The sequence below is a fragment of the Nannobrachium achirus genome (assembly GCF_963921795.1).
Source record: "Nannobrachium achirus genome assembly, chromosome: 4".
NCBI classification, from domain to species: domain Eukaryota; kingdom Metazoa; phylum Chordata; class Actinopteri; order Myctophiformes; family Myctophidae; genus Nannobrachium; species Nannobrachium achirus.
In genome coordinates this window covers 41,829,468-41,840,277 of record NC_137813.1, presented here as the reverse complement: position 1 = coordinate 41,840,277, position 10,810 = coordinate 41,829,468, and the positions used below count along the sequence as shown (strand labels likewise).

Genomic DNA, 10,810 nt, shown 5'->3' with positions numbered 1-10,810 from the left:
AAGGTCAGGATAGTAGGCCTATAGTCTACCTGTGGCAGCGTGTTGCAGTCCAAACATCAGCAAAGATTATATATATTTTTTTTTAACTGACTTGTTTGTATGATATGTTAAAATTGTGGCCACAAGATGGTGTCCTAATCCAGGGAAAGGCTTTTAGCTGTCATGCCTTGACATAGGCCTAATAGGCCTAGAACAATATAACGGCCACCATTAAAATTATGGATTACTATAACACTGAACGTCCACTAAATTGTTCATTCCTTTCTATAGCATGGACTTCAACATAAGGTTGCCATATTTAATCTCATTATTTTGTTTCACTTCCAAGATGCAAAGATGTGTCTGTTATAGAACTTATGTTGTTGTGTTGCTAAAATCATATGGCACCAATTACACACACGCACGCAAGCACGCACGCACGCACTCACTCACTCACACACACACACACACACACACACACACACACACACACACACACACACACACACACACACACACACACACACACACACACACACACACACTCAGTATTTAACCTAATTTCCTGTGCCTTTTCTTGCATTAGGCCTAATTAAGTATTCAATCAATTAGGGTTAGTAGGCCTACAAAGATTTGCTGAGGTCTATAGCTTCTGGCATAATCAATATTTGTGAAACCATGTTTTAATCTTTCTCACACCCAAGCAGGAAAGCTGCCTTCAAATAGTTAAATCATGTCCTCAAAGTCTAAACTAGTTCATTATTTTATAGGCCGACTCTCCTTGAAAACTTGTTTCTGTTACCAGCAGAGCATGATTTGCTCTCCAATACAACAATAATAGGAAATGCAATCATTTGGATAAACTGTCTGGCAGATTGATGGGTCTGTATTCTGTTTGATACCAGTAAGACGCCCTAAGGGCGAGAAGCGACCATGGGCACGTGCACATGATGGGCGCATGCATGCATCCGCCTGGGTGACAGCAGACTGCTGGGCGAGCGCTGGTGTTTTGGCATGGGATCAACTTGCACAGACCTGGTTGATGTTTAAGTTGTCAAAATGTGCCAAAAATGTGGCCATATCCTCCCAAATATGGAGATGACTGACGTCTGATATCATAGATATTTGACCTCATAGACCACATGAGACTGACTGACACAATATCTCCATATGGGAATTCCCAGATATGTGCTTAATATTGATGACATCAGGGATCTCCATGGGCATAAAATGGATTGTATGAAGTCAGAGATCATAGATGTCATATGTCTATGATGTCAGACTAGGACGGAATTCATTTGCAATATCATTGTGATGTCAGAACAGGTCAGCTATATCCTTCTGCCGAGCTGGCATGAGGTGACGCACGCACAGTATCTGGAGATTTTTCTTTCTTTTTTAGATATGTTTTTGGGCTTTTATGCCTTTATTGATAGGACAGTAGACTGACAGGAAATGGGGAGAGAGATGGGGAGTGACACAAAGGTAGTCCGGACCGGGACTTGAACCACAGAACCAGCGACACACTGCCTGCCAGGCTACACTGAGCCCATGTGGTACTGTATGTGCCTATGGACCGGTAGGCAGTGGGCATTTGTTTTTATAGTAAATGCGACCTACGGTTGCAATCAAGCCTCAAGAATTGAGAAAAGTGTTTCATGCATTGCCAGAAAGCCTTCAGAACATTAAATAATAGAGAAATGTGATTAAAAATGTAGTTCTTATCCTTTCTGACTATAAAGCAGAAAGCCATATCTGTACAGTAGACTTAACACTCAATATTGGGACTAATTAATTTGTACCAGGTCCTTTCATTTGGGGTAAAATTGTTAAATGTGCACAAGTCATGGGTTTTTCGCAGGGCCGGATTTAACCCTTAGCACTAGGTGGGCCAAGAAGAAATGACAGGGGTGTGACCTCCAGCGGCGTGAGCAAAAAAATAATTTAGGGGACTAACCCCCCAAAACGCCTGAAATGCATAGAAAACTAATCATTTTGGCACACTTATCCACAATACAAACACAACAGGTCTTACACCTGCATCAGGCTACAGCATCACATTGTTGGCGTGATCAACAAACATGATCTCTGGTCTCTGGGGGGAGAGCGATTTTGTATTATGTATTATGAAATGGTGTTGGTTTGATGGTGCGGCAGTCGTAGCATAACATTTCAATTCGTTTTAAGTATTTAGACATATACATTTGTAGGGGTGTAACGAATAACGATACATTTTAATAGCGATTCGATACATATCACGATACATGGTTGACGATACGATACATGGACGATATTGATTCATTCATGGCGATACGATACGATTCGATTCGATTTAATTATTTAAAATCGATATAGTAACTATTTAGCAAAGAAATTAAATCTGTGTGAAAGGTGTGGATAGTGCAGGTTTTTAAGGGAAACATGTATTATTATGGATATAAATAAGTAAACAGTGATTATCTGCCAAATACATGGACATTGTACACTGACAAACCTGCACCTTGACATGAACCCAGAGATTACACACACATTTATCGATAGACCAGTGTAGCTATATGGAAAGGAAGAGTAATTAAACCCCTCCTTTAAAATTTTCTTCTTAAAAATGCTAAATACAATGCACAAGTAGGTGGTAGTAACGATACAATCGATTCTTTGCACTGCCGATTCGATACGATACAAAATATAAAACAATACGATTCGATTTTAGCTGTTTTCATTTCGATATACTTTGATTTTTTAAGTTAAAAACGATATTTCGATACAGTTACTATGTCGTTACACCCCTAATATTTTTGCCTGCCATCATGTTTGGTGGGGCAGACAGGGCATTGCCCATGCCTAGATCCGGCCCCGGTTTTTCGTCATGCGTGCCCCACATCAGTAGGTCTACAAGCCAGTAGCCTAGCGCAGCTAGACTCTATCTGGCATTAACACAAGGCAGCAGATAGGTCATACCCGGTCTAGCCTCGCTCAGCTATGTAAATCTTTCTCAGCACCCAAGTCGTGAGGGAACCAACCAGGGCCCAGTATGCAAATGTATGGCGGGCGTATCACCTTTGCACTACTCTGATTGGTTGTAGGGGAGGGTGTATCACCTTTGCTGTTAGGTCCCTCTGTGTTTGTATTGTTTCACTTTGGTTGTTGCGTTCCACTTTGTTTCTTGGGTTTCTTGGGCTACTCTGATTGGTTGTAGGTCTAACGAATAGTGTCCATTTGAATTGTTTTTGTAACTTCCCCCGGAAAATGTTTTTGAATAGCTGAGAGCCAGACTATATCCATCCATCCATCCATCCATCGTCAGCCGCTTACCCGGAATCGGGTCGCGGGGGTAGCAGTTCCAACTGAGGTTTCCAGAGTTCCCCATCCTGAGCAACTTCCTCCACTCACTCCGGGAGTTTACCGAGGCGTTCCCAGGCCAATGTGGAGATATAATCCTTCCATCTGGTCTTTGGTCTGCCACGGGGTCTCCTCCCAGTGGGACGTGCATCAAGGACCTTCCTAGGAAGGCGCTCGGGAGGCATCCGTACTAGATGCCCAAACCACCTGACTCCTTTCCAAGTGTAGAAACAGCCGTTCTACTCCAAGTCTCTTGGGTGACTGTGACTGAACTTCTCACCCTATCTATAAGGAAAACTCATTTCGGCCACTTGTACTTTTCAGTCATGATCCACACTTCATGACTATCCACAAGTTTCCGCGGGAGTTTACTGGAGACCATCCAGACCAAACTTCCGGGTTTAACAGCAGACATACAAGCTCACGTCGCGTCGCAGATGCAACCCTTGTGAGCTTGTAAATCGGCGCCGGAAGCTCGGTACAGACGTCTGCGCAATGCACTATGGGGCGTTGGAAACTCGTGGATAGGTGAGGGTAGGAATGAAGATTGTCTGGCTAACTGCCTGCAGAATCCGTAGGGGATATTCATGTAGATCAGTTGTTCCCACGTTTGCCTGGGACCCAAACCAGTGAAAACAGCCGATCAACAAGTAGATTGTCTATTTTCACTAGGCCTACTTCTTAAATGTTTGTTTTCTAATTTATGGAATTTCTTAGATTTTTCTGTTATTTATTAATGAAGTTATTTAGAAAAATCATTGCATTTTTATTCATTAAAATCTTTGTTTTTTGGGGAATGTTTTTACAATTTTTTATATTTTGAAATAATAATAATAATAATAATGTAGGAAACAGAAAATGTAAGGGACCCAGTGTTTGGAAACCATGCAGGTATCAGGTATGTACTGATACATAGACGGTAGACCTACTATGTATGTATGTACATGTACCCTTTTTGTACAAACATAGTAGATGTAATTGCCAATCAATTTGGCGAGTTGGATTTTTGGCGACGTGACCGGTACTACTGTAGCTTCTATCCCAGCGGTGAGGCGAGGTTAGTAGCTTCCACTGGCGATACTGGGTTGGGTTGCTGTTTTGATACACGCTACTGTAGTAGATCGTTCATTCCGTACTTCTCTCTCAAGAACAGATGCAATGCTAAGGAACAAAACAGAGGGGGCGCTGTTTCCCCCCTTTTTGTTGACGATGAGTTCTCAGATTGTTCCGTACTAGCAGCAAGCAGAGCAGAGCGAAGAGGCGACAGACAGAACAGAACAGAAGCTGCGTTTCAGAAAATGGCTGACAGGTTTTCTAGGTTCAACGAAGACCGTGATTTCCAGGTAACGTTTCGCAGGCTTATTTTCGATGTTCCGAGGCACGGGTGCAAAACTGCGCTGTGAAGGAATATTTTAAAACCGAGACGGGTTTAATTTAGCTGCGCACAGCGCAGTTGGACAGCGCAGCTCACCAAGCTAGCACCGCAAGCTAACGAGGCTAGTGCACTGACTGACTGCGGCTCTTTTCAACTTCCCTTAATTGTCAAGAATGGCTTTAAATGACGCAAAAACGATGTTTACCTTTTACTGCTTACTGTTACTCAACACTGCGGGTTCGCTTGACTGTTTACGTAGCTTTCCTATGTTTGTACTGACACATATTTAGCATAACTAGGTCGTTAGTGACCTTGGGAACATTTGGTTGTTTATGGGCATTAGCTGACGATGAGTTAGCAGCTGCTGCTAGCTAGCTGTTTGGGTTTGGATTCACGATGGCTCTATTGTGAGTGAGGCACTGATCATTGTCAGTGGTGCTAGCACTGATCTGTCATGTTATTTGCCAAGACAGTGACGATGCAGGTGCTGTCAGAGTTCTAATGAAATGTGTAAAATTAATATTTAATAGGTAGCATCACATTACCTATCACTCAAATGAGAGCCCACTGTTTTGGGTTTTGGCCGTGGTGTGATTATGTCTGTTTGCACTGCAGCATCCATGCTTTGATTGCGTTCTGTAGGCTATATATATTTTGTTTTTGTTTTTAAGTAAATGCTGTTGTTGTAATTCAGTAGGAGTCAGCTCCCTGAAGGAACTTCAATTATACAGTCAAATATTCTGTTAATCTAACTCTGAAAATGTACAAATGCATTTGTATATGTACACAGAGTTGCAAATGGATAAATTAACACTGGGGATTTGACTGTGTAAGGCTGTAGGCCACATTACACAGCTGGTAAATGGTCGCAGATTGTCCAAATCGTGTCTTTCTCTCGCGAGAGTTAAGTTCTACACTATTTATATGTAGCCTATATAAATAAGTACGTTTTTGCAGAGCTATCACACTATTTTTGTGACGGGACATCCATTAACCTAAGTATTATACACATTATCTAGCCTTTAGCACATTACCACCAGATCATGTAGAACGAGTACTGAGGGAGGTTATTTTGAGTCTTTGCAGATGTCCTTTCAACCAGCAATAACTATCTACCACCTCCAACACTGGATATGCATGCATGGCAAACCCATAAAAAGCTTAAACGAGTGTATTAAAGCGTCTAATTTCCCCCTGACTGAGCAATTTGCTAACTGGTAGCAACTTCTAGCATGTCAAGCATCATTATAAGAAGTGTGTGTGTGTGTGTGTGTGTGTGTGTGTGTGTGTGTGTGTGTGTGTGTGTGTGTGTGAACTCTAAACCTAGATGAGCATTACATACATTAAATGGTGATACTAGACAGTAGACAGTTGTGACTAGTGACAAATTATTCTATTGTCTAATTTATTTTATAATACAGCTAATATTTTTGGTGGTTTATGATGGGAAAAATAATTCATGTGCAACTGTTCGATAAAATACTTTTTCGATATGAAAAAAATAACCAAACAACAGCGTACCGTTCGTTTCTAAGGTTGTACCAACCAAATCGAATATGAATGTCTACTATTTCTTACCTCCTTAGCATTTATGTTCGTGTTAACTTCAGTTGTTCTTTTGGGTGCACATTTATGGGCCCATTCTCTACATAATGCTGAGGACAGCATATTTCTTGTCATCCATACCCCCATTAAAGAATATTGAGCATATGGCAGAGTTTATGAACAAGAACAATGGGTCAGTGCAGCGGTCACTGTTTGTCAAGTATATTCAGCATTTAATGTTTTAGAAGTTGTTTGGCTTATGAGGGATCATAACTTGTAGTCTTTGTTTGATGATCATGAAGCCAGCCTCCTGTACTTTATAATAGTATCCACAAACAGGGCTTAAAGATGCCTGAATTTTTATACAAAAGTTGTATTTTTCTCATTAAGTTCTTTTAGTGGTGATTCGAGTTCAACTCAAGCCATAGTCAGACCCAGATCGTAGAAAAGCAATACATTAAAGGAAAATTTTGGCCTAGAAGGCTATCTTACCTTTTAGATTTACTTATTTGCTCCACAAAAAACTGGTCTTGGTATTTCATAAGATGCAATATAGTCCAGTTTGGGTCCATTTGCCCTACCCGACCAGGGTTTCAGACGGGAGCGGTTGGTTGAATTATAAATCTGCTTATTTATCTAGCTCGAAAGTCAATTTTTGTCGCTACTTGTCTAGATAGATAGATAGATAGATAGATAGATGGATACCTTTATTATCCCAAGGGGGAAATTCAGTTGTCCAGTTGTAGCACAGCAGTATACAGTTATTTACAAAGTTACAGAGAAGTAAGAAAAAAAGATAGATAAGAGGGGAAAAAAAGCAGTACAGTACCAATAAAGAGAAGGTGCATCAATAGAGGGGGCGAATAATATATGTCTGCTGTAAATACTGATAGCATCCCATCCAATCGGTAAATATTAGCAGTGCGTCGCCATTATTGTTGGACTATATTGCATCTTTAAAAAAAAAAAAATTGGACCATTCTTTGGGCGAGTAAATAAGTACTTTTAAAGGTAAGATGGCCTTCTAGGCCATACAGCGGTATAGCGGCATCTCCCCCAAAAAGTTGTTTTGAATGAAAAAACAAACAAACATTCAAATAAATGTAAATTAAAAAATAATCGTGGTTATGAACTCGACACCGCGGTATGCGTTACACAACCACGGTTATTGCACACAGCCCTAATTATGAGAAGCTTAAAGTAACTGTACAGACATGTTTTTGAGATGGATGAATATTGTCTTCTTCACACCGGCCCCTTATATTACTGTTGTAGGGGTTTTGATCCCAAATGGGACATTGGCCTTTGAGTGTTTTCTCTGTGCATGGTGAATTGTTTTGTGGTGTGAATGAGTGTGTTGAGGACAGGCCCAGCTCAGCACAGTAGTGCTCTGTGTGGGAGATCTTCTCTTGGAGGCGTTCAGATGCTCAGTATTCAGAGTGGTTCCCTACTCAGTTAAATGTACTGGAGCTCGCTGCCAAGCAACACTGCAAAAAAAAGCCCCTTTTCCACTGACATGGCCCAACACCACACCACTCCACAATGCCCACTTGTGCCAGGTTTTCCACTACAAGGACCTGGGTAGAGTGGTTTGAAAGCGGTACTAAACGTGGTACTAAAAAAGTATCCAATCTAGAGTAGGTCTGAGCTAGGCCAAACAGGGCCAAACACTTCATAATGACTGATCACTCACTGACTTTTCATGTAGACCACCAGGATATAGTTGTAATGTATGATTATAGATTGTGTTATAACCACTATTATAATCTATTATAGTGTATTATAATTATCATAGTAGTACATTAATACTTTATAGTGTATTATAATCAGTTATAATCCATATAACTGATTATAAGTGTATTATAATTTAGGATAGTTGTAATACAAATTTATATTGTATTATAATCACATTTAAAAGGGTACATTTGTTTATGTATAGGGGTACTTTTGTGTAATGGAAAATGTAGATATTTTTTTGTGGTGCGGTGTAGTGTCATGTAGTGTGGTGCTAAAACTGCTGTCGAAAAGGGGAAAGAAGAGAATACCAGGCTCCCAGATTGACTGTAGCTGAGACATGGCTACAACACCACCACTCCAACTGCCTTGTCCAGCCTTTTGACTTCAGAGATGCATTTTTTTGAGCGGTGGTCACACCGTCTCCTATACGTGGCCGTGTGTGTATGCGTCCGGCCGGCCGTCCGGCCGTCCGGCCGTGTATGTAGCCTCAAGCCTGCAGTACCTTTTCTGACCACACATGTTAAGGGAGGGGCGCTGTTGTTCTCTCACACACACACACACACACACACACACACACACACACACACACACACACACACACACACACACACACAGGGGGGAAGGGTGGGCAGCATGTGTGGTCAAGTATTATCCCACTACATAATCAGAATCGCCCAAAAAAAATGCGTGTCTGTGTTTCCATCTGTAACTCCACGTTCAGCAGTTGTTCAATTGTCTAAAAAACATAATACAAAAATCAATAACGCATGTACCTTGCCCAACATCAACTTTATCACCTTCAGATGTGTCTCTACTTCTCATAATCCCAAAATGTTTACAATTTTTCCCCACATTTTGGCCTGTAGGCGGCATATTGCGCAATCCATAGTTGGGAGCGAAGTGTCATTATCATCACCAGGTCTCAGGTTACAAGAGGGAAGGGGGGGGGGGGGGGGGGTCAGATGCACACACACACAGAGAGAGAGAGAGAGAGAGAGGGGGGGGGGGGGGGTCTAGAACAAGAATCAAAAACATAGATCTAGAACACAGAATTCATAGTTCTAGAACACATAGAATTCATAGATATAGAACACAGAATATGTACAGTACAGTACAGCAAGGTACAGTAGAGTACAGCAAGGTACAGTAGAGTACAGCAAGGTACAGTAGAGTACAGCAAGGTACAGTAGAGTACAGCAAAGTACAGTACAGTAAGGTAAAGTACAGTAGATTACAGTAGAGTACAGTACAGTAAGGTACGGTAAGGTACAGTAGAGGATGGATGGATGTGGATGGATGGATGTGGATGGATGGATGTGGATGGATGGATGGATGTGGATGGATGGATGGATGGATGTGGATGGATGCATGGATGGATGGATGGATGGATGTGGATGGATGGATGGATGGATGGATGGATGGATGTGGATGGATGGATGGATTGATGCATGGATGGATGTGGATGGATGGATGGATGCATGGATGGATGTGGATGGATGGATGTGGATGGATGGATGGATGGATGGATGGATGGATGTGGATGGATGGATGTGGATGGATGGATGGATGGATGGATGGATGGATGTGGATGGATGCATGGATGGATGGATGGATGGATGGATGGATGTGGATGGATGGATGGATGGATGGATGTGGATGGATGGATGGATGGATGGATGCATGGATAGATGGATGGATGGATGTGGATGGATGGATGGATGGATGGATGGATGGATGGATGGATTGCCATTTACACTATTTAGCATTTTGGAAAAAACTGCATATTTAATGTTGAGCTATCCTAAATTTGTATTGCTTAGCTGCCCACTGGACTGTATCCATCTCTGGGTACAGGGGACTTTCACATAGGAAAGGGGCCAGGCCCCCGCAGGGGGCTTTTTTCTAGTTATTATTATTAACAAACTGAATGTTTTAGGGTCAAATAAATTAGAGTGTGTGAAGAAACTACAGCATTGTAAAGCACACTAACCCCGCTGCACCCACCCAGTAGTGCTGTTGCACAGCCTCCACCACCACCGCTCAGTTCACACGGGTGTGATGTTTTCCTTTCTTTCTGTGGGGGCACTTGCCTCCTAATGTGGCCCTTGCACAAAGTAAAGCATCCATGTTGCCGGGCAAATGGAAATTCACTATTACCCCCTTCTGTTGTAATTCTTTTCAGTGAAACCGCCTCAAGAAAGCATTTTAATTTGGCCACAAGGCTATACTGTGTGAGCTTGAAAGGGCCAATGCTAGCGAAAACATGAGGTCATTGTAGTGGGCGAGAGCTTATGCTGATGGCACATTGAGCAGTCTGAGCAGAGAGTCAGCAGCAGTAGGAGGAGAGAGAGAGGAGAGAGCCATCGATTTGTTCATAAATAAGTACTGCACTCCCCCACAACACCCCCCAACCTCTCCTCAGGATTCTCTACATCCCTCATTCTGTTGCAGGTTTCTGCTCTTTCAGAATTTATCACCGTCAAAGTAGGATCACATCACATGCCATTTGTAGGCCGTGTTCTGTTGCAGCTGGTTCTTATCAGCGTGAAGCCAGATTGGACAAAAGGCTGTAGTTGGCTGATGAAACGCAGTCCTTGTTTGCATTATCTTTACATAGAGGCGTGTTCTTCCGCAGTTGCTAGGGAAAGGCAAATGTTGGCTGGGGCTTCAATCTAATAAGGAGGCCCTCATATACGAAAGTTGAGTTACTCACAGATATGACCAGCACTTCACATATCCCCGCCCCAACTGCCACGCAGAGGAAACTGTCTGTCCAAAGGGCCTGTTTTGGATATTGTAATATTGTGATATGGCACTTTTTGTAAGTATAAAAAG

General features: G+C 42.1%; 1 protein-coding gene across 1 annotated transcript in view; it reads left to right on the top strand.

The window, feature by feature from the left end:
- The first annotated feature begins 4,565 nt into the window (after positions 1-4,565).
- Positions 4,566-10,810, top strand: part of gpatch8 (G patch domain containing 8) — a 37,223-nt gene continuing 30,978 nt past the window's right edge. Inside the window, exon 1 of the mRNA XM_080723712.1 lies at positions 4,566-4,661. Coding sequence (XP_080579838.1) covers positions 4,617-4,661 — 45 coding nt within the window. The 5' untranslated portion in view covers positions 4,566-4,616. The remainder of the gene's footprint in view (positions 4,662-10,810) is intronic.